This window comes from Salmo trutta, chromosome 32, assembly GCF_901001165.1.
Source record: "Salmo trutta chromosome 32, fSalTru1.1, whole genome shotgun sequence".
NCBI lineage: Eukaryota > Metazoa > Chordata > Actinopteri > Salmoniformes > Salmonidae > Salmo > Salmo trutta.
Window position 1 is genome coordinate 37,432,284 of NC_042988.1, and position 24,274 is coordinate 37,456,557.

The 24,274-nt window shown below is 40.7% G+C and overlaps 1 protein-coding gene across 4 annotated transcripts in view; it reads left to right on the top strand.

Moving 5' to 3' along the window:
• Positions 1 to 5,987, top strand: part of LOC115171821 (cytohesin-1) — a 112,905-nt gene extending 106,918 nt beyond the window's left edge. For all 4 annotated transcript variants that reach the window (XM_029728991.1, XM_029728988.1, XM_029728990.1 and 1 more), the window contains 3 exons: positions 2,460 to 2,528; positions 3,460 to 3,614; positions 4,965 to 5,987. In XM_029728991.1, coding sequence (XP_029584851.1) covers positions 2,460 to 2,528; positions 3,460 to 3,614; positions 4,965 to 5,043 — 303 coding nt within the window. In that variant the 3' untranslated portion in view covers positions 5,044 to 5,987. The remainder of the gene's footprint in view (positions 1 to 2,459; positions 2,529 to 3,459; positions 3,615 to 4,964) is intronic.
• The last annotated feature ends 18,287 nt before the right edge of the window (positions 5,988 to 24,274 follow it).

Below are 24,274 nucleotides of genomic sequence, written 5' to 3' on the forward strand. Positions count from 1 at the left end.
TTAACAGGTTCATCTTAACTTCCATGTTTCTGTCCTCTTATTAACAGATTCATCTTAACTTCCATGTTTCTGTCCTCTTAACAGGTTCATCTTAACTTCCATGTTTCTGTCCTCTTATTAACAGATTCACCTTAACTTCCATGTTTCTGTCCTCTTAACAGATTCATCTTAACTTCCATGTTTCTGTCCTCTTAACAGATTCATCTTAACTTCCATGTTTCTGTCCTCTTATTAACAGATTCACCTTAACTTCCATGTTTCTGTCCTCTTAACAGATTCATCTTAACTTCCATGTTTCTGTCCTCTTAACAGATTCATCTTAACTTCCATGTTTCTGTCCTCTTAACAGATTCATCTTAACTTCCATGTTTCTGTCCTCTTAACAGGTTCATCTTAACTTCCATGTTTCTGTCCTCTTATTAACAGATTCATCTTAACTTCCATGTTTCTGTCCTCTTAACAGATTCATCTTAACTTCCATGTTTCTGTCCTCTTAACAGGTTCATCTTAACTTCCATGTTTCTGTCCTCTTATTAACAGATTCATCTTAACTTCCATGTTTCTGTCCTCTTAACAGGTTCATCTTAACTTCCATGTTTCTGTCCTCTTATTAACAGATTCACCTTAACTTCCATGTTTCTGTCCTCTTAACAGATTCATCTTAACTTCCATGTTTCTGTCCTCTTAACAGATTCATCTTAACTTCCATGTTTCTGTCCTCTTAACAGATTCATCTTAACTTCCATGTTTCTGTCCTCTTAACAGGTTCATCTTAACTTCCATGTTTCTGTCCTCTTATTAACAGATTCATCTTAACTTCCATGTTTCTGTCCTCTTAACAGATTCATCTTAACTTCCATGTTTCTGTCCTCTTAACAGGTTCATCTTAACTTCCATGTTTCTGTCCTCTTATTAACAGATTCATCTTAACTTCCATGTTTCTGTCCTCTTAACAGATTCATCTTAACTTCCCTGTTTCTGTCCTCTTAACAGGTTCATCTTAACTTCCATGTTTCTGTCCTCTTAACAGGTTCATCTTAACTTCCATGTTTCTGTCCTCTTAACAGGTTCATCTTAACTTCCATGTTTCTGTCCTCTTATTAACAGATTCATCTTAACTTCCATGTTTCTGTCCTCTTAACAGGTTCATCTTAACTTCCATGTTTCTGTCCTCTTATTAACAGATTCACCTTAACTTCCATGTTTCTGTCCTCTTAACAGATTCATCTTAACTTCCATGTTTCTGTCCTCTTAACAGATTCATCTTAACTTCCATGTTTCTGTCCTCTTATTAACAGATTCACCTTAACTTCCATGTTTCTGTCCTCTTAACAGATTCATCTTAACTTCCATGTTTCTGTCCTCTTAACAGATTCATCTTAACTTCCATGTTTCTGTCCTCTTAACAGATTCATCTTAACTTCCATGTTTCTGTCCTCTTAACAGGTTCATCTTAACTTCCATGTTTCTGTCCTCTTATTAACAGATTCATCTTAACTTCCATGTTTCTGTCCTCTTAACAGATTCATCTTAACTTCCATGTTTCTGTCCTCTTAACAGGTTCATCTTAACTTCCATGTTTCTGTCCTCTTATTAACAGATTCATCTTAACTTCCATGTTTCTGTCCTCTTAACAGGTTCATCTTAACTTCCATGTTTCTGTCCTCTTATTAACAGATTCACCTTAACTTCCATGTTTCTGTCCTCTTAACAGATTCATCTTAACTTCCATGTTTCTGTCCTCTTAACAGATTCATCTTAACTTCCATGTTTCTGTCCTCTTAACAGATTCATCTTAACTTCCATGTTTCTGTCCTCTTAACAGGTTCATCTTAACTTCCATGTTTCTGTCCTCTTATTAACAGATTCATCTTAACTTCCATGTTTCTGTCCTCTTAACAGATTCATCTTAACTTCCATGTTTCTGTCCTCTTAACAGGTTCATCTTAACTTCCATGTTTCTGTCCTCTTATTAACAGATTCATCTTAACTTCCATGTTTCTGTCCTCTTAACAGATTCATCTTAACTTCCATGTTTCTGTCCTCTTAACAGATTCATCTTAACTTCCCTGTTTCTGTCCTCTTAACAGGTTCATCTTAACTTCCATGTTTCTGTCCTCTTAACAGGTTCATCTTAACTTCCATGTTTCTGTCCTCTTATTAACAGATTCATCTTAACTTCCTTGTTTCTGTCCTCTTAACAGATTCATCTTAACTTCCATGTTTCTGTCCTTTTAACAGATTCATCTTAACTTCCATGTTTCTGTCCTCTTAACAGATTCATCTTAACTTCCATGTTTCTGTCCTCTTAACAGGTTCATCTTAACTTCCATGTTTCTGTCCTCTTAACAGATTCATCTTAACTTCCCTGTTTCTGTCCTCTTAACAGATTCATCTTAACTTCCCTGTTTCTGTCCTCTTAACAGATTCATCTTAACTTCCATGTTTCTGTCCTATAGGACAAAGAGCCCAGAGGGATCATTCCACTGGAGAACCTCAGCATCCGGGAGGTGGAGGACAAGAAGCCTGTAAGCACACACTGCACCCTTTGCTGGTTCGACCACTCTCCTTTGGGGACCAAACAATTGATTCCCATTCAAAATCCTATTTTCCCTAACCCCTGACCTTAACCCTAATTGTAACCCTAAACCTAACCTCTAAGCCTAGAATAGTCATTTCTTTCTTGTGGGGACTGGCAAAATGTTCCTTGTTTTACTATCCTACCCACAAGGATAGTAAAAACACACACACACACACACATAAAAGCATACCGTCAAATTTCTTGATCTTAATATGATCAGGAAATAAGACCGTTATTTCACCTCCCATTCATTTGGGATTGAGGCATATAGCTGATCAACACAGCCAATGATGTGTGACATGGACAAATATTGACATGAGTTCACTTCTGAGATCTGCAAGATATGACAAACTGATCTGGACTGATCCATCCAGTAATCTCCTTCCTCCTGAAGTGTGCACCCGTTCACTACTTGTCATAAATTGGACAGCATTGGATTGGTGTAAACATGGGCTAGAGGGAGTTTCCATATTGCAGTAATTTCCTTCCAAATCCATGAAGGGAAGTGAACAAGTGCACACTTCGGCAGAAAGGGGAGATTATAGTTCAGTAATGTCTCAGACTAGACGTTGTCTCCCCCTGGTGGTAGTGTGGAACAGCACATAACACAGCTTGGGTTCATCTCGATTGTACTTCCTTGATTAAACACATGCGCCTGCAGGAACACACACACCTTATTAAACTCAGCAGTTCTGATACAGTTGTGGCATTCCTCACATTCTCTCTCCTTGCCTCATTCTCAAAACGTTTTGGAGGAGAAGAGACGATTGGAGGAACCTTAGATCTTCTGCTCCAATGTGTTTAGAGAAGATGAGGAGGGAGGACCTGAGGAATCAAGAAAATACAATTTAAGATTGATTCTCCTCTCCTCTGCGTAGAACTGCTTTGAGCTCTTCATCCCAGAGAACAAGGACCAGGTGATCAAGGCCTGTAAGACGGAGGCGGACGGCAGAGTGGTGGAGGGGAACCACACCTTCTACAGGATCTCTGCTCCCACCACCGAGGAGAAGGATGAGTGGATGAACAGCATCAAGTCAGTAGTACTGCTTATCAACAAGTTATGGATGGGTTATGGATGGGTTGTGGTTTTGTTATGGATGGGTTGTGGTTTTGTTATGAATGGGTTATGGATGGGTTGTGGTTTTGTTATGTATGGGTTATGGATGGGTTGTTATTTTGTTATGAATGGGTTATAGATGGGTTGTGATTTTGTTATGAATGGTTTATGGATGGGTTGTGATTTTGTTATGAATGGGTTATAGATGGGTTATAATTTTGTTATGAATGGTTTATGGATGGGTTGTGATTTTGTTATGGATGGGTTGTGATTTTGTTATGAATGGGTTGTGATTTTGTTATGAATGGGTTATGGATGTTTTGTGATTTTTGTCATGAATGGGTTGTGAATTTGTTATGGATGGGTTATGGCTTTGTTATGGATGGTTTATGGATGGGTTGTGATTTTGTTATGAATGGTTAATGGATGGGTTGTGATTTTGTTATGGATGGGTTATGGATGGGTTGTGATTTTGTTATGGATGGGTTATGGATGGGTTGTGATTTTGTTATGGATGGGTTGTGATTTTGTTATGGATGGGTTATGGATGGGTTGTGGTTTTGTTATGGATGGTTTATGGATGATTGTGGTTTTGTTATGGATGGGTTATGGATGGTTTATGGATGGGGTGTGGTTTTGTTATGGATGGGTTATGGATGGGGTGTGGTTTTGTTATGGATGGTTTATGGATGTGTTGTGGTTTTGTTATGAATGGGTTATGGATGGGTTGTGATTTTGTTATGGATGGGTTGTGGTTTTGTTATGGATGGTTTATGGATGGGTTGTGATTTTGTTATGGATGGGTTGTGGTTTTGTTATGTATGGGTTATGGATGGGTTGTGGTTTTGTTATGGATGGGTTATGGGTGGGGTGTGGTTTTGTTATGGATGGGTTATGGATGGGTTGTGATTTTGTTATGGATGGGTTATGGATGGGTTGTGGTTTTGTTATGGATGGGTTATGGATGGGTTGTGATTTTTGTTATGGATGGGTTATGGATGTGTTGTGGTTTTGTTATGGATGGGTAATGGATGGGTTGGGATTTTGATATGGATGAGTTATGGATCGGTTACAAAGCCCTAATTTAGATACTATTCAATGAAAGTGTTACCCCATTATCTCTCTTAATATGATGTGTAATCCAAAGATACTCGTAGCTTCCTTTTGACCTCTGATCCTTTCCACCATACAGCATTGATAAAAAACTAGGAACCTGGGAAATTGCAAGGCACCCCAGATTATATTTACAGTGTAAATGAGGGCAAACTAGGTTATCCCACCAGGGGAGTGTACTGACTTACCCCCCTTCTACCCCCACCCTCACAGAGCTGCCATCAGCAGGGATCCCTTCTATGAGATGCTGGCCACCCGCAAGAAGAAGGTCTCCTCCATGAAGAGACACTAGAGCTTCTCAGGACTCCTCCTCTTCCCCTCGTTGAGAGAGTTTGGACCCATCCTGCTGAGACCCTGAGACTTGTGTTTTCAGGCCTGGGGATGGGGCTGGTGCTGCAGACTGGGGGCTGGGGCCTCTGGCCTCGGGCAGCATTTCTCTGGGATAGGCTCTAGCTTTGGGATTCTACAGGGCGACCAACAGGACAGGGTGCATGCTGGGTAGCTGAGTTTTTTTTCAGAACCAGGAGCCAAAGCCTCCCCTCCTCCTCTTCCTCCTCCTCCTCTTCCCCCTGCTCCTGTCTCTGTGTCTGAATGCTCTCCATCTCTCTCTCTCAACTCTTTGCTGTGTTTATTTTGGGAGGAAGGGGTCTATCGCTTTCTGGGTAAAATGGATCCCCTCCCTCAAAAAGACATGTGCACACACACCCATACTGTCACACACACCAATATGTCGTACACTGAAGTCATACACACGCACACACACACACACACACACACACACACACACACACACCTCATCTAAACTCAGCAGGTCTGATGGAGTTGTTGTGGCATCCCAACCAAAATATTCTCACTAGCTTTCAAAAAGAAAGGTGAGATGCTTTTCTGTATGTGTTAATATGATGGGCAACGTGTGTTTGTAAAGCTTACTACTGTATATATTTCCCTCAGAATCTTCAGCTTTTGGGTTTCAGTTTTAGTTTTTGATAACGTTTTTAGAAAGACTGAGGGGGAATGGGTTATATTGCCAACCGAGGATTTTTTTGAAACGAGAATAAACTTTTTTGAAGTCTTTCTGTCAAAGTTGCCTCTCAGGAGATTGTTACTTGTCTCTGGATCGGTCTGTATCAGGATAAACTTAGACTCTGTCCAAACTGTCACTCAGTAACTGAAGGAAGAGTTCATTTACAATGAGTTTTTAAAATTAACATCATTAAATGAACATGTTTGCCATTTCATTTGCCTGTTTATATGCACATAATCTGTGACAATAATTGAACTTTGACAGCTGTATTCCTCCATAGCTGTTTGCCCCTGACTCTTTGTTGTTCATATGTATCCCCAGTTGTTTGACAGCAGTTTAGAGGTGCTAACTTTGTTGTAAAAACACACTTCAAAACACGGTTGTTAAACACAGTGTTGTGTTCATTGGGCACCGAAATGGAAGAACGGGGACTGAAACAGGTGGGGACTACCTTGACTTGTCCAAGATGTGTTCATTTTCATTTCCATTGCAAAATGTTTTCCGTTGTGTGCCCTAATGTACACTACCCTGATGAGTGGTTTGCACATGGTCTTAGTGTAGGATTATGGGCTAGGGCTCAGCTATCGCTCTTCATTTCCTGTTGGACTTGGAGGTCCATTCAGGGGACTAGAGAGTCTGTCGGAGAGAGTGTCTGTGTGTCTGTCAGTCAGTACGGGGCACAACTCAGGGGCTCACAGAGATTTGAGGTATCTGGAAACTGAGGTATTGTCCTCATCTGCCCCATCCCTCTATTCTGTCCTCTCTTTTTCCTCTTCTCTCTTTTTCCTCTCATATTTCTCCTCTCTCTTTCTCTCTGTCTCTTTCTCTCTCACTTTCTCTCTCTCTTTCTCTCTCACTTTCTCTGTCTCTTTCTCTCTCTCTTTCTCTCTCCTCTTTTATCTCTATCATTCATCTTTTCTTCTCTCTTTCCTTGTCTTTCTCGCATCTCTTTTTTCCTCTCCTATATCTCGCTAACTGTAACATACACACAAGATAATTTAACAATAATAACATTTTATGGTGTACAACTGACTAGGTATCCCCCTTTCCCTATATCCTATTTTCTATTCATTGTCATTGTCTACCTGACACTCCCAATGAAATGTGTCCTGTCATGCTGCTGGTTAGCTAATTCACAAAGACCGTCTTTCTAAGTGGAGCTGGTTATTTTTACCTCTTAAATGCTACAAAGATGCCCTCACCTATCTTTTTATCCCATAGGAGCACTCTTAAATGTCCTTCCTCATTTGTAGATACAGTATAAAATGCTAGAACAATCCAGGTTTCACCTTCTTCAACCCACACTCACCATCCTAACGCATTGGAATAACTCTCTCAATTTCAAATAGCTGTTGCATCCTTTACTGTACTAGTAATACAGTAATAATACCCGTAAGACAAACAACGCCTAGGAATACAGTAATAATACCTGTAAGACAAACCAAGCCTGGGCAGTGGACTGTCCGTTCCTGGAATTGGAACACCCTGGAATGTTTGTTGGATTGGATTTGAGACAAAACACAGCTGTCGCTTAGGGATGTACAGTGCCTTGCGAAAGTATTTGGCCCCCTTGAACCTTTCGACCTTTTGCCACATTTCAGGCTTCAAACATAAAGATATAAAACTGTAATTTTTTGTGAAGAATCAACAACAAGTGGGACACAATCATGAAGTGGAACGAAATTTATTGGATATTTCAAACATTTTTAACAAATAAAAAACAGAAAAATTGGCCGTGCAAAATTATTCAGCCCCCTTAAGTTAATACTTTGTAGCGCCACCTTTTGCTGCGATTACAGCTGTAAGTCGCTTGGGGTATGTCTCTATCAGTTTTGCACATCGAGAGACTGAAACTTTTGCCCATTCCTCTTTGCAAAACAGCTCGAGCTCAGTGAGGTTGGATGGAGAGCGTTTGTGAACAGCAGTTTTCAGTTCTTTCCACAGATTCTCGATTGGATTCAGGTCTGGACTTTGACTTGGCCATTCTAACACCTGGATATGTTTATTTGTGAACCATTCCATTGTAGATTTTGCTTTATGTTTTGGATCATTGTCTTGTTGGAAGACAAATCTCCGTCCCAGTCTCAGGTCTTTTGCCGACTCCATCAGGTTCTCTTCCAGAATGGTCCTGTATTTGGCTCCATCCATCTTCCCATCAATTTTAACCATCTTCCCTGCCCCTGCTGAAGAAAAGCGGGCCCAAACCATGATGCTGCCACCACCATGTTTGACAGTGGGGATGTTGTGTTCAGGGTGATGAGCTGTGTTGCTTTTACGCCAAACATAACGTTTTGCATTGTTGCCAAAAAGTTCGATTTTGGTTTCATCTGACCAGAGCACCTTCTTCCACATGTTTGGTGTGTCTCCCAAGTGGCTAGTGGCAAACTTTAAACAACACTTTTTATGGATATCTTTAAGAAATGGCTTTCTTCTTGCCACTCTTCCATAAAGGCCAGATTTGTGCAGTATACGACTGATTGTTGCCCTATGGACAGAGTCTCCCACCTCAGCTGTAGATCTCTGCAGTTCATCCAGAGTGATCATGGGCCTCTTGGCTGCATCTCTGATCAGTCTTCTCCTTGTATGAGCTGAAAGTTTAGAGGGACGGCCGGGTCTTCGTAGATTTGCAGTGGTCTGATACTCCTTCCATTTCAATATTATCGCTTGCACAGTGCTCCTTGGGATGTTTAAAGCTTGGGAAATCTTTTTGTATCCAAATCCGGCTTTAAACTTCTCCACAACAGTATCTCGGACCTGCCTGGTGTGTTCCTTGTTCTTCATGATGCTCTCTGCGCTTTAAACGGACCTCTGAGACTATCACAGAGCAGGTGCATTTATACGACTTGATTACACACAGGTGGATTCTATCATCATTAGTCATTTAGGTCAACATTGGATCATTCAGAGATCCTCACTGAACTTCTGGAGAGAGTTTGCTGCACTGAAAGTAAAGGGGCTGAATAATTTTGCACGGCCAATTTTTCAGTTTTTTATTTGTTAAAATAGTTTGAAATATCCAATAAATTTCGTTCCACTTCATAATTGTGTCCCACTTGTTGTTGATTCTTCACAAAAAATTACAGTTTTATATCTTTATGTTTGAAGCCTGAAATGTGGCAAAAGGTCGAAAAGTTCAAGGGGGCCGAATACTTTCGCAAGGCACTGTACCACTACGCTCCATAGTGGTGAACTACTCTGATCAGGAATGTACCACTACGCTCCATAGTGGTGGAACTACTCTGATCAGGAATGTACCACTACGCTCCATAGTGGTGGAACTACTCTGATCAGGAATGTACCACTAAGCTCCATAGTGGTGAACTACTCTGATCAGGAATGTACCACTATGCTCCATAGTGGTGGAACTACTCTGATCAGGAATGTACCACTACGCTCCATAGTGGTGAACTACTCTGATCAGGAATGTACCACTATGCTCCATAGTGGTGGAACTACTCTGATCAGGAATGTACCACTATGCTTCATAGTGGTGGAACTACTCTCCCAGTGCAAGACCTCTTAAGTCAGCTTTGGTATACATTATTTGTTTTTAAAGCGGAATCGTACATGGCATCAAAATTGCATCTAGCAAATGCAGGTTTATTTGTGCATAAAACCTTCTCTACTCTGTGATCAGTGCCTGGCTGTCTGTTATTCATGTTTTTCCTCATTTATGGAGGCAAATTCATGCCAAAAATAAAGAACCATTGATATTGACAAATTATTCATCAGTATTAGTTTTATTTCAATATTGTTTTTTTGCCAAGAATCTGCTTCCATAGCACATAGCCCTGTTTCCCTGATTAGTTTCTCCTAGCCTCGTCTCAGCAGACTGCTTATAGAGACGACAAGGAAACAGCAAATAAAACAATCATTAATCTAGACAGAATTTGGTTACTGGTTATTTATCAAGGTTGTATATACTTAAATATATAGTGGATATATCTGTTTTTCCATTTTATTTTGGAGTTTTAATGTAGCAATATGATGTTATTATTAGCCATTTTTCTTTTTGTTTCATAGTGTTTGATTTGAGGTTTCTATCATTGCCATGTAATCAAAAGCTGCAATAAAGTAAAGACCATCTTGTCACTACGGCTGACTGACTGAGTGTATACTAGATGGCCATTATGGACTGCAACCTTGTCAATTCATTCAAAATATCAAATGTTTGTCTTTAATAATAGCTCATACAACAATCACTCTTAAAACAGTTTGTTTAAAAAAAAAGTGCATTATAATTATTACATTTTCATTTTAAGGCCTTAATCTGAACAAAACCAAGGGCATTGGACAGACTTTGATTTTTGCTCCGGGTTTGGCTCTTATTGAACAGACCCACCAGAGGGCAGCATACTATCAGTTCATGTGCTGTAGAGGAGAGAGTGGAACAATAAGTCATACTGTCATAACTTCACATAGAGGCAGCCTATTACCTCACCTATGAAGCCTATTGGTCCATGACTAAATAACGAACAGTAGCTGGAGAACAGCAGAATACTTCAAATTGTTTTGTCATCATTACTTCCTTTAGCTCAATTGTCTTTGAGCCTATTATTTTCATAAGCTAACATTCATAGCCTTTACACTGGCACAGACTGACTGAGAAATATCAATATTTACAAGTGAATGTGTATCATATTAAATGATGCCTGGATATTGAAACTGAATCAATAGAAATGACTTTGCAATGGAATGGTGGCTGCTGGAAACAGCAGTGAATTAATGGCATTGTGATGGTAGAATGTAGAAAACAGCACTACAAACTACCAAAAACACTGGTTGTCTCCAAGTAGGAAAAGCAGACTATTCAGGTACAAGCTGCATCTCATATGTTGCAGATTCAATACAAACATTGCATTCTGGAACTCTAGTAGAATACCCTTATTTTAACTGCCCCCAAAATATATCTACGTATATATTTTCTGCTTGAATCCTGCAAAAGCACTGGATACCTAAATGCCCCATGTATTATCTCCCATACAGCTTTTATGGGCATACTAACCTTTTATTAAAAAAAATTTAAAAAACTATCAAATATAGTTTTGCTCATGGGTGTGGAGAGGTATGCTCCTTTCTGTCCCCGTGCAGTCAAAAACATGATTTCCCTGTTTTATATATATTTCCATACTATGATGTTGGAAAAATATTGTGAAAATTATGCTAATGCTGTTTTAGTATAAGAGCGGTTTGAAAAGACCACCTGAAATTTCAACCTGTTTTGGTGAAATGGATTGTTGCACTGCCTGGTGACATAGACCAATAACAAAGAGAGTTTCAAACCTCTCTGCCAATAACAGCTTGTTTTCAGGTTCCTCCCATTAGGCTCGTCCAATTAGACCACTCAGACCACTCCCAGACAGTCCTAGCAAAATTCTTGCTTCAGTAATTGCTATTTGCTAAGAAGCTATTTTTGTTTATTTTGGACCATTTTAATTGAAAAAAAATAACTATTAACGTCCAAAAACTGCGTCTGTTAAAGGTTCTGGATCTTCTAGCAGGACAACAACCACAAACACACATCAAAGCACCCTGGAATGGTTCAAGAAGAAACGCTGGACTGTTCTGGAGTAGCCAATGAAAAGTTCAGGTCTGAATCACATCCATAAACTATGGAAAGAGCTGAAAACAGCAGTTGGTGGAGGCCATCCCTCTAACTTTATAACATTAAAGCAGTTCCCTGCTGAAAAGTGAGCCAAATTGTCAGTAGAAAGGTGCAGCAAGCTCAATGATGGCTACAAGAAGAATTTGTCTGCAGTTATCTTGGCCAAAGGCTGTGCAACTAAGTACTAGCTCTGGGGGTGCCAATAATTTTGTCCATGCCATTTGTCATTATTTAAAAAATAAATAAATACATTTGAGTTTAGAAAATAACATTGTTTTTGCAGTGTTGAAAATCCAATAACAAGGTGTGGAGAACCAAACTTACTTTAGAAGAAATGGGGAATTATTTAAGAAAAGTGCAAGGGTGCCAATATATTTGGCCGCAACTGTATGGTTGCCATCAGGCCATGGATGAGGTGTAACCACTGTGAAATGGCTAGCTAGTTAGCAGTGCGCGCTAGTAGCGTTTCAATCTGCGATGTCACTCGCTATGAGACCTTGAAGTAGTTGTTTCCCTTGCTCTGCAAGGGCCATAGCTTTTGTAGAGCGATAGGTAACAGTGCTTCGTGGGAGGCTGTTGTTGTGTTCAGCGGGTCCCTGGTTCGAGCCCAGGTTGGGGCAAGGAGAGGGATGGAAGCAACACTTACAGAGGCATGCAATGATTTCAATCCAGACCTCTCCAATTGGGCAAAAAAACAGTTTCCATGTCATTCAAACAAAAAAATTTAATCTCATGATGTTGAATCAACGTGGAAAACTGATTGGATTTGCAAAAGTCATCGACGTAAGGGAATTGTTTTTTTTCCATCCAACTTTTAACCTAAATCCAATGACATGCTGAATTTTTTTGTTGATTTCACATTGAATTCACATAATTTGACATGTCAATTAAATGTAAATCAAAACTAGATGTTTAAATTACATCTGTGCCAAGTGGATTTCGCCACGCCAAAAGATTTTTCCCCAGGTGCATGAACCTATGGTGAAGACAGCCTTGGTGAAAATTACGGCCTGCTAAATATTCTGTTTCTTGAAGTTCTTTCATTTGATCACATTGTGAAAGGTGTCTTCAGTGACCACGCTTTTGGTGACACATGGGATAGAAATGATGGAAATATGATGGGAAGTGAAGTGTACTGCCCAGTGTGAAAACAGTGTAATATACTGTTATTTACTGTACTGTACAAATTATATTACAAAATGATTTGTTTCTCTTGGATTAACTGGTTGTTAAAATAACTACATTGAGAAGATATCATTAGGTTGTGTTTTGGGGATTTAACCAATGTACTTGTTATATTTCACAGTAAACTTATATTTTTTGATCAATGGTTGTGTGGTGAAAGATGTCTGCAAACAAAATGAATGCACAATGAAAGCTTTTGAATGTAAGACTGGCTGCATTATCAGTTTGGAATTTTGAACTGAGAGTTTAGAAAATTCACCACATACTTGTGAAAATAGTACCAAAGCTAAACAATGTACTAATTGATATTGAGATAAAAACGGCTGCATGGAGACTTTAAGTAAACAACAACTAATTGGTAGTTGAATGCACTAATTGTAAGTTGCTCTGGATACGAATGTCTGCTAAAATGACTCAAATGTAAAAATGTCATAGCTGTTAAGGAAATAGATATACCGTAAACTGTCAATTCAACAATGACAGTGTTTCATCTTTCCCTATCACACTCTTATCAAAACAGAAGGGTTCCAAGCCAGGTGTATCTTTTGAAAGCCCTTTTTGTTTGCTCATCAGCATTTACTGCTTTCCATAATTGTCTTCACACAATTCAACTCTAACATTTCTTTCTGACCTGTATAAAACAAAGATGATAACATTTTAGAGAAATACCAAGCCATGTGACTGATGGGAAACGAACGGCATGTTGTCACAGAGAGAGAAGAATGACAGAGGGAGAGACTAACAATGAGAGGGAGAGAGAGAAAATGAGAGAGAAAGAGAGAGAGAGAGGGGGTAGTACAGCATGAGAGGGAATTCTTTGTTTTTGTAATCCTACTACCCAGTTTTCCACCTCAGGCACTCACATATCTTACAGCACTGTGGAAACATTTCTGAGAAGCACTGTTTGTTTACCATTGTGTCTGTCCTTGGTTTTCTCCACAAGATACGGAGCAGGGAACATAGATACATAAACAATGTAAGGCATTTCACGTCAGGATGGCACATAGAACAACGTCAAGTTTCAACTTTTATTTGTCACAATCACAAGTACAGTGAAATACTTAACTTTCCCAACGGTGCAGTATTCAATCTCTAAGAGAGGAAGCTGTATACAGGGTCAGTGGCAGTACCAAATATACAGTGTGCAGGGATACTGGAGTATTGCAGAATACTACAGTAGAGATACAAAGGATATTCACAAAGTATCTCAAGAGTAAGAGTGCTGATCTAGCTTCATTTTTGCCTTTTCATTTGTGGTGAATAAGAGAAGGAAACTGATCCTAGATCAGCACTACTCTGAGGGGCTTTGTGAATACAGGCCCTGGACTGGCTAGCTGTGCTGTAGGGCTTTGTGAATACAGGCCCTGGACTGGCTAGCTGTGCTGTAGGGCTTTGTGAATACAGGCCCTGGACTGGCTAGCTGTGCTATAGGGCTTTGTGAATACAGGCCCTGGACTGGCTAGCTGTGCTGTAGGGCTTTGTGAATACAGGCCCTGGACTGGCTAGCTGTGCTGTAGGGCTTTGTGAATACAGGCCCTGGACTGGCTAGCTGTGCTGTAGGGCTTTGTGAATACAGGCCCTGGACTGGCTAGCTGTGTTGTAGGGCTTTGTGAATACAGGCCCTGGACTGGCTAGCTGTGCTGTAGGGCTTTGTGAATACAGGCCCTGGACTGGCTAGCTGTGCTGTAGGGCTTTGTGAATACAGGCCTTGGACTGGCTAGCTGTGCTGTAGGGCTTTGTGAATACAGGCCCTGGACTGGCTAGCTGGGCTGTAGGGCTTTGTGAATGCAGGCCCTGGACTGGCTTGCTGTGCCGTGGGGCTTTGTGAATACAGGCCCTGGACTGGCTGTGTGTGCCATAGGGCTCGGTCAGCATTCCCTAACACTCCAAGCCAACAGGACGGGCGTAGTGAAATACCTTCCCATACTATACCACTACATGCAGTCATCCACTTAGCTTTGGCCCACGTCCAGTAGGGGCTGTGAGGGACTGTGCAATGAGAGGGTTGTGAATGTACAGATGTAGGATCTTAATTTGATCACCCTGTTGCAGGAGAACGTTCCTGAAATGCAGGACATTTAAAACTTATAGTGCATTTGAGGTTTAAAGGCTTCTGAAATTTGTAATTTCCTTTGATATTTCAAACTTGATTTACCCTTACAAAAAATATATCAACCCCTACAAAAAAGTCCATTAATTACAATCCACATAATAATTCACATTTCCTGTTGCTGCAGTGGCAAACTGGCTCAAATGAAGATCCCACACCTGTATGATGATGTGGTTGGGCTAATGAGGGGGAATGAAACTGAGCACACTGCAGGGTAGTTAATTTACCTGTTGGGGCTAGGGGGCAGTATTTGCATGGCCGGATAAAAAATGTACCCGATTTAAACTGGTTACTACTCTTGCCCAGAAACGAGAATATGCATATAATTAGTAGTAAACACTCTAAAGTTTCTAAAACTGTTTGAATGGTGTCTGTGAGTATAACAGAACTCATATGGCAGGCCAAAACCTGAGAAGATTCCATACAGGAAGTGCCCTGTCTGACAATTTGTTGTCCTTCAGTTGCATCTCTATCGAAAATACAGCATCTCTGCTGTAACCTGACATTTTCTAAGGCTTCCATTGGCTCTCAGAAGGCACCAGAAAGTGTAATGGGGTGTCTGCAGTCTCTGGGCGAAGTACAGCAGCTCTGTTTGTGAGTGGTCAGCCTGGGAACAGTGAGACTGAGAAGCGCGTTCATGAGAATTCTACATTTTTTTCTTTCAGCCTTTGAATGAATACAACGTCGCCCGGTTGGAATATTATTTTACGAGAAAAATAGCATAAAAATTGATTTTAAACAGCGTTTGACATGCTTCGAAGTACGGTAATGGAATATTTTGAATTTTTTTGTCACGAAATGCGCTCGCATGTCACCCTTCGGATAGTGACTTGAACGCACGAACAAAACGGAGATATTTGAATATAACTATGGATTATTTGGAATCAAAACAACATTTGTTGTTGAAGTAGAAGTCCTGGGAGTGCATTCCGACGAAGAACAGCAAAGGTAATCCAATTTTTCTTATAGTGAATCTGAGTTTGGTGAGGGCCAAACTTGGTGGGTGTCAAATTAGCTAGCCGTGATGGCCGGGCTATGTACTCAGAATATTGCAAAATGTGCTTTCGCCGAAAAGCTATTTTAAAATCTGACACCGCGATTGCATAAAGGATTTCTGTATCTATAATTCTTAAAATAATTGTTATGTATTTTGTGAACGTTAATCATGAGTAATTTAGTAAATTCACCGGAAGTTTGCGGTGGGTATGCTAGTTCTGAACATCACATGCTAATGTAAAAAGCTGTTTTTTTATATAAATATGAACTTGATTGAACAAAACATGCATGTATTGTATAGCATAATGTCCTAGGAGTGTCATCTGATGAAGATCATCAAAGGTTAGTGCTGCATTTAGCAGTGGTTTGGGTTTTTGTGACATATATGCTTGCTTTGAAAATGTCTGTGTGATTATTTTTGGCAGGGTACTCTCTTGACATAATCTAATGTTTTGCTTTCGCTGTAAAGCCTTTTTGAAATCGGACAATGTGGTTAGATTAACGAGAGTCTTGTCTTTAAAATGGTGTAAAATAGTCATATGTTTGAGAAATTGAAGTTGAAGCATTTTTGAGGTATTTGTATTTCGCGCCACGCGATTCCACTGGCTGTTGACTAGGTGGGAAGCAGGGAGGTTAATGTACACCGTAGCAAAAAGTTTCAAAGCGTTTTGCAACGGAAAACTAAAACAAACCATTCTTATTGGACAAGATCAGATAGTACCTCCCTGTTTCACTTCATTCTGGCCCCTTTTTTCTCAGTTTCGTACCTAATGAACACCGCCCACATCTCTCAGGCATTCAGTCAGTCAGGGCCAGGGCCAGCGGGATCAACCGTCTCCTCCTCTCCTCTCCTCCTCCGGCTAAGTGGAGACATGTGAGGCCAGTCAGGCTTCAATTAGAGCCAGACGGTTTCCCAGAAGCACGGCTGCCTCCCCCTGCCTCCTCGGCCCCACCGCGACGGGAGAGGGGCGTCTGGGCCGCACCCCACAGTGCCCCGGGCAACAGGCCCTGACCTCATTTGGCCCTGGCCCGTCAGGCAGGAGAAAAAGCCTGTCGTATTGACACAGATAGGCCTGTTTATTCCCACGTCAACGCTCCTACAACTACACAAACTCTCTCCTTTTTTAAGGGCTGTCTTTCCAAATGTAGCTGTAAACTAAAGTAACTGTGGTGAGGTTAGCCTGGGTATGCCAGAATGCTTTGAACTTGACATTGTTTCACTTTAGAGCATGTGCTCCTAGTGTGGGCATACACCTCAAATGAAACCCTGTTCCCTATTGTCCACTACTGGATCCCTGGTCAAAAGGAGTGCACTATGTAGGGAATAAAGTGCTGTTTGGGACACAGTCATGGGCTCCCCGTCAGTTTGCTGGAACTCCAGTGACTACAGTACAAAGCACACAGCTAGCTATTAGACAGGAACACCAGTCACTGTGGTGGTCCTCTAATCACACTGATAAAACAAGCTCTTCACCACACAGACTCCGTGGAGCCCTTCGCTCATACTCACCGCTACCACGCATTAAAATGAAAACTCAGCACTTTATTTACCGTAGCTCTGTGACACGGCATGCTCTGTAACATGATAATGACTAGCAAGCACTTTCAAACAATGGTCATGAGACATTGATTTGTTTAGGCCATGTCTAGTGTGTGTGTGTGTGTGTGTGTGTGTGTGTGTGTGTGTGTGTGTGTGTGTGTGTGTGTGTGTGTGTGTGTGTGTGTGTGTGTGTGTGTGTGTGTGTGTGTGTGTGTGTGTGTGTGTGTGTGTGTGTGAAGATGCTTAGAATTGTAAACACATAGTAAAGTGGTACACTGAGCTGCTGGGTCAGTGTTCAAATCCCTTCAGGAATCCTGACTTCTTCAGATAGACACTGGCTTCTTCCTGGAAGCTACCTCCAGCAGGATTTCTAAGAAAGGGAGTTAGGGAACCCCCACACACACAATAGACAAGTCCCATGTGCAAACAAGTCATCGAGGACGCTGGAGAGACACAGGGCCAACGGGACAAACAAGTATAAGCCTAACACAATACAACATTGTCTTCATTCTCACAGGGCAGAGATTACACCAGGCGACTTTATCTTGTCATAGTGAATGCTGCTGCTCTTGCATTCTGGGAATCAGTGAATGGATAAGAGCATCTGATAAAGAACAAAAATGTATTCAAATATTTTTTGACCTGACAAAACTCTACCCAACAATGCAACACAAGCATAGATTAACTGACCCAGTGTATCAGGTCTAACTAACCAAAACCAAGATAAGATGGTAATCATAAATAAACAGTCCTACTTTTGGGAAACCGATGAATAAATTATTTTTGATCAGTTGTTTGTTTGAATACTTTATGATAAATTGCTATAATGTGCATTGCCTATTTGCTTTATGACTGTAGCAGCATAATGGTAAGATTACTGGTAAGATTACTAGTAAGATTACTGGTAAGATTACTGGTAGATTACTGGTAAGGTTACTGGTAAGATTACTGGTAGATTACTGGTAAGATTACTGGTAGATTACTGGTAAAATTACTGGTAGATTACTGGTAAAATTACTGGTAGATTGCTGGTAAGATTACTGGTAAGATTACTGGTAGATTACTGGTAAGATTACTGGTAGATTACTAGTAAGATTACTGGTAAGATTACTGGTAGATTACTGGTAAGATTACTGGTAGATTACTGGTCAAATTAATGGTAAGATTACTGGTAGATTACTGGTAGATTACTGGTAGGTTACTGGTAAAAATGTTGCTTGTTTTTTCCCCCAACATTTCTCTTCACATGGTTTTTGAGGATGGATCAGGACGTCTGTTGAATGTGTGGAGTGAGATTATTCTCCACTCCCAGTTATGTTCTGTGTCTCTATGAATGATAACACATTACTTATAATCAACAGGTATAATGTTGTATTACTTGTTAGTAGCATGTTTGAGCCCTTAAAGGGGAATGGAACCACTAGGGAAACCAGCTAACTGTAACCGTAACTAAAGTGTTTCCATTCCCCTTTAAAATGTTCTTATTATAAGGTTTGTAATACATTACATATTGATATGCTGCAAAACAGACTGACTATACCTATTATTTAGACAGGATCATTATGATATTATAATATAAGAGGGTCAGTCATCTGACAAGACCTGTTATTTAGACAGGATCATTATGAGATTATACTATAAGGGGGTATGACAATTCTTACAATGTGTTATACCTGTTGTGTAGGCTATAATGTTTATGACAATTCTTACAATGTGTTATACCTGTTGTGTAGGCTATAATGTCAATGAAAAGGCAGTCCCGCTTTAAATGATGTGCAGCTTAAAAGCCTACATAAGACTGTCATAAACACACAAAAAAGTGTTACAAATCATCTATAACCGTATGTCATGCTCTATAAAGTGTTCATAAATGTGGAATAACTGTGAGACAACCACCAATGTCAAATGTGACATAACCCACTATGTCAAATATGACATAAACCTGTGCTTTATAAAGGGTGGCAAAAGCACCGCTTATTGAAGGCCTTATAAATCATGAAATTGAGGCTTCTCAAAGCATGTATAACCTTGTCATGCGTCTTGGTAGAGCATTGCAACACCAGGATAGTGGGTTCGATTCCAGGGACCACCAATATGTACAAATATATTCACTCATGACTGCAAGTCGATTCCAGGGACCACCAATATGTACAAATATATTCACTCATGACTGCAAGTCGCTTGCATAAAAGCGTCTGCTAAATGTTCTGTATTATATTATATTTCAGTAAAACATTTCTAGGATGGCCCAGCCTCTTTCTCTCTTGGGTGCATAGTCAATATTGGACCTGACCTCAACTTCCCCCACAATGCTGTTCTGCAGGATAACACACACTCTAAAGGTCAGTCATGCACACTTCTGCACCCTGTTTTCCTGTTTTCTTAGTTTAGTTTTTCTAGGTTTAGGATGTTCCCCAGGTTTACCCCAGATTTTCCACACTTTTTTATTAAAATAAAAGACTAATGTGATTTTCTGTGTTCACAACAATGCTTAAATCACATCAGGGGATGACTTTTGTGGTCTGGGAAAAAAACAAAGAAACTTAGATTGTTGAGTGTAATTGCCTTTGAGTGTGCGTACACTGTTGTTTGGTTAGCGGGTTGCCTTTGAGTGTGCGTGCACTGTTGTTTGGTTAGCGGGTTGCCTTTGAGTGTGCGTGCACTGTTGTTTGGTTAGCGGGTTTTCTGTAGTGCAGTAGGCCACATGTGATGTGATTCAGCCATTGGAATGGATGGAGTAAAAGGCCAGCAGCCCAGTGAAAGTACTCAGACCCCTTGTGTAACGGGTGTCGTAATGATCAGACCAAAACGCAGCGGGAATATGTATACTCATCTTCTTTTTTAATGGCAGAAAGAAGGGAAAACCGAAACAAACACGTATACAAAAATAACGATGATAACGAAACAGTCCTGTCAGGTGCACAAACACTAAACAAGGAGACAACTACCCACAAACCCCCATAGCAAAACATCCCTATACATAGGACCCTCAATCAGAGGCAACGAGGAACAGCTGCCTCCAATTGAAGGTCAACCAAAAACCCTAAACATAGAAATAGAAAGACTAGACTAGAACATAGAAATACACTAACATAGAACATTAACCAAAAACCCCCGGAACACTCTAAACAAACATCCCTCTATATAAACACATAGCCCAACATACCCCAAACCATATAAAACAAACATCCCTGCCACGTCCTGACCAAACTAGAATAACAAATAACCCCTTTACTGGTCAGAACGTGACACCTTGACTTTTTCCACGTTTTGTTACTTTACAGCCATATTCTAAAATTTATTAAATCGTTTTTTCCTTTGATCAATCTATACACAATACCCAAAATGACAAAGCAAAAAGAGTTTTTAGAAATTTTTGCAAATGTATTAAAAATAAAAAACCAAAGGTGTCTGACTTTAAATGAAGTACAGCGTCATGCGATATAGAGTCTTTATGGATGTGTTATGAATGACCAAAGACGTCTCACTTCAAACCAAGTATTACAGGACACTACATAAAGTGTTAACGTTCTGTTGATTTATCAAGGTTCTCTCATGATCCACAGGTTACTGCAGAGTGTGAGAGGTATTTACATTAGTTGATGGACCTGCAAAACTTGCGTTCGTGTCTGTCGGTGTGTGTGTCTGTGTGTGTGTGTGTGTGTCTGTGTGTGTGTGTGTGTGTGTGTCTGTGTCTGTGTGTGTATGTGTGTCTGTGTGTGTCTCTGTGTGTGTCTGTCGGTGTGTGTGTGTGTCTGTGTCTGTGTGTGTGTGTCTGTGTGTGTGTCTGTGTCTGTTGGTGTGTGTGTGTGCGTGCGTGCGCGCGTGTGTGTCTGTGTGTGTGTATGTGTGTGTGTGTGTGTATATGTGTGTGTGTGTGTGTGTGTGTGTGTGTGTGTGTGTGTGTGTGTGTGTGTGTGTGTGTGTGTGTCAGAACCAAGATGATTCGGAGTAGTCCAACCTGAGACTACCACACCAGGTTTTCCTCTTCTGTTCCCATGGAGATTAGGGCTTGATTACAACCTGTTACGATGGTGCCAACATTTTGTGGCTAATCTTTCAGCAGGGGAGTGGGTGAATGAGTCAAAGACCTGACTGAGCCCAGCACTGCACAGTATGGCTTGTTTTGTTGTGTTCGTGTCTGTGTCTATGTACTGAGGAACATGTAACTTGGTTCCAGAAGAAAGACACTTTCAATTTCTTTAGGTTGGGGGCTTTCATCAAGGTAAGTGTTTCTTTAGGTTGGGGGCTTTCATCAAGGTAAGTGTTTCTTTAGGTTGGGGGCTTTCATCAAGGTAAGTGTTTCTTTAGGTTGGGGGCTTTCATCAAGGTAAGTGTTTCTTTAGGTTGAGGGCTTTCATCAAGGTAAGTGTTTCTTTAGGTTGAGGGCTTTCATCAAGGTAAGTGTTTCTTTAGGTTGGGGGCTTTCATCAAGGTAAGTGTTTCTTTAGGTTGAGGGCTTTCATCAAGGTAAGTGTTTCTTTAGGTTGGGGGCTTTCATCAAGGTAAGTGTTTCTTTAGGTTGGGGGCTTTCATCAAGGTAAGTGTTTATTTAGGTTGGGGGCTTTCATCAAGGTAAGTGTTTATTTAGGTTGAGGGCTTTCATCAAGGTAAGTGTTTATTTAGGTTGGGGGCTTTCATCAAGGTAAGTGTTTCTTTAGGTTGGGGGCTTTCATCAAGGTAAGTGTTTCTTTAGGTTGGGGGCTTTCATCAAGGTAAGTGTTTCTTTAGGTTGGGGGCTTTCATCAAGGTAAGTGTTTCTTGGAGTAACGTCATCCCCAGGCTATTACACACACAGAACATATAAGCCTGAGATATCAACCATTCAAAGTCGGACCCCGCGCCCCCCTCCCCCTTCTGACCCCTTACTTTGGCAACCACTGGTGTAGGCTATAATGTTTATGACAGGTCTTACAATGTGTTATACCTGTTGTGTAGGCTATAATGTTTATGACAGGTCTTACAATGTGTTATACCTGTTGTGTAGGCTATAATGTTTATGACAAGTCTTACAATGTGTTATACCTGTTGTGTAGGCTATAATGTTTATGACAGGTCTTACAATGTGTTATACCTGTTGTGTAGGCTATAATGTTTATGACAAGTCTTACAATGTGTTATACCTGTTGTGTAGGCTATAATGTTTATGACAGGTCTTACAATGTGTTATACCTGTTGTGTAGGCTATAATGTTTATGACAAGTCTTACAATGTGTTATACCTGTTGTGTAGGCTATAATGTTTATGACAAGTCTTACAATGTGTTATACCTGTTGTGTAGGCTATAATGTTTATGACAAGTCTTACAATGTGTTATACCTGTTGTGTAGGCTATAATGTTTATGACAAGTCTTACAATGTGTTATACCTGTTGTGTAGGCTATAATGTTTATGACAGGTCTTACAATGTGTTATACCTGTTGTGTAGGATATAATGTTGATGACAGGTCTTACAATGTGTTATACCTGTTGTGTAGGCTATAATGTTTATGACAGGTCTTACAATGTGTTATACCTGTTGTGTAGGATATAATGTTGATGACAGGTCTTACAATGTGTTATACCTGTTGTGTAGGCTATAATGTTTATGACAGGTCTTACAATGTGTTATACCTGTTGTGTAGGCTATAATGTTTATGACAGGTCTTACAATGTGTTATACCTGTTGTGTAGGCTATAATGTTGATGACAGGTCTTACAATGCGTTATACCTGTTGTGTAGGATATAATGTTTAAAGTGCCAATTACTCTTTCCTCACCTGCAAACACAGAATGAAAGCACAACCCACTGACCTAAATATCAGACAACTTAGGAAGTACACAACGTGAAAGAACATAAAGTACGTACACCTCTTGGCAGGCCACCAGGTAAAGTGGTACATTTGCTACAGTACCTGAATATCCTACAAACCAACAAAGAACAAGGAAGTCCCTCGATTTGAATGGCCCAGTCTCACTGGGGCCTCTATTTCTATGACCCAGACTCACTGGGGACTCTATTTCTATGGCCCAGTCTCACTGGGGACTCTATTTCTATGACCCAGGCTCACTGGGTCCTCTATTTCTATGGCCCAGTCTCACTGGGGACTCTATTTCTTTGACCCAGTCTCACTGGGGACTCTATTTCTATGACCCAGTCTCACTGGGGACTCTATTTCTATGACCCAGTCTTACTGGGTCCTCTATTTCTATGACCCAGGCTCACTGGGTCCTCTATTTCTATTACACAGTCTCACTGGGTCCTCTATTTCTATGACCCAGACTCACTGGGTCCTCTATTTCTATGACCCAGGCTCACTGGGTCCTCTATTTCTATGACCCAGTCTTACTGGGTCCTCTATTTCTATGACCCAGTCTCACTGGGGCCTCTATTTCTATGACACAGTCTTACTGGGTCCTCTATTTCTATGACACAGTCTTACTGGGTCCTCTATTTCTATGACCCAGACTCACTGGGGCCTCTATTTCTATGACACAGTCTTACTGGGTCCTCTATTTCTATGACCCAGGCTCACTGGGTCCTCTATTTCTATGACCCAGTCTCACTGGGGCCTCTATTTCTATGACACAGCCTTACTGGGTCCTCTATTTCTATGACCCAGGCTCACTGGGTCCTCTATTTCTATGACCCAGTCTCACTGGGGCCTCTATTTCTATGACACAGTTCCACTGGGACCTCTATTTCTATGACACAGTTCCACTGGGTCCTCTATTTCTATGACCCAGGCTCACTGGGTCCTCTATTTCTATGACCCAGTCTCACTGGGGCCTCTATTTCTATGACACAGTTCCACTGGGACCTCTATTTCTATGACACAGTTCCACTGGGTCCTCTATTTCTATGACCCAGACTCAATGGGGCCTCTATTTCTATGACACAGTTCCACTGGGGCCTCTATTTCTATGACACAGTTCCACTGGGTGTTCTATTTCTATGACCCAGCCTCACTGGGGCCTCTATTTCTATGACACAGTTCCACTGGGTCCTCTATTTCTATGACCCAGGCTCACTGGGGCCTCTATTTCTATGGCCCAGTCTCACTGGGACCTCTATTTCTATGGC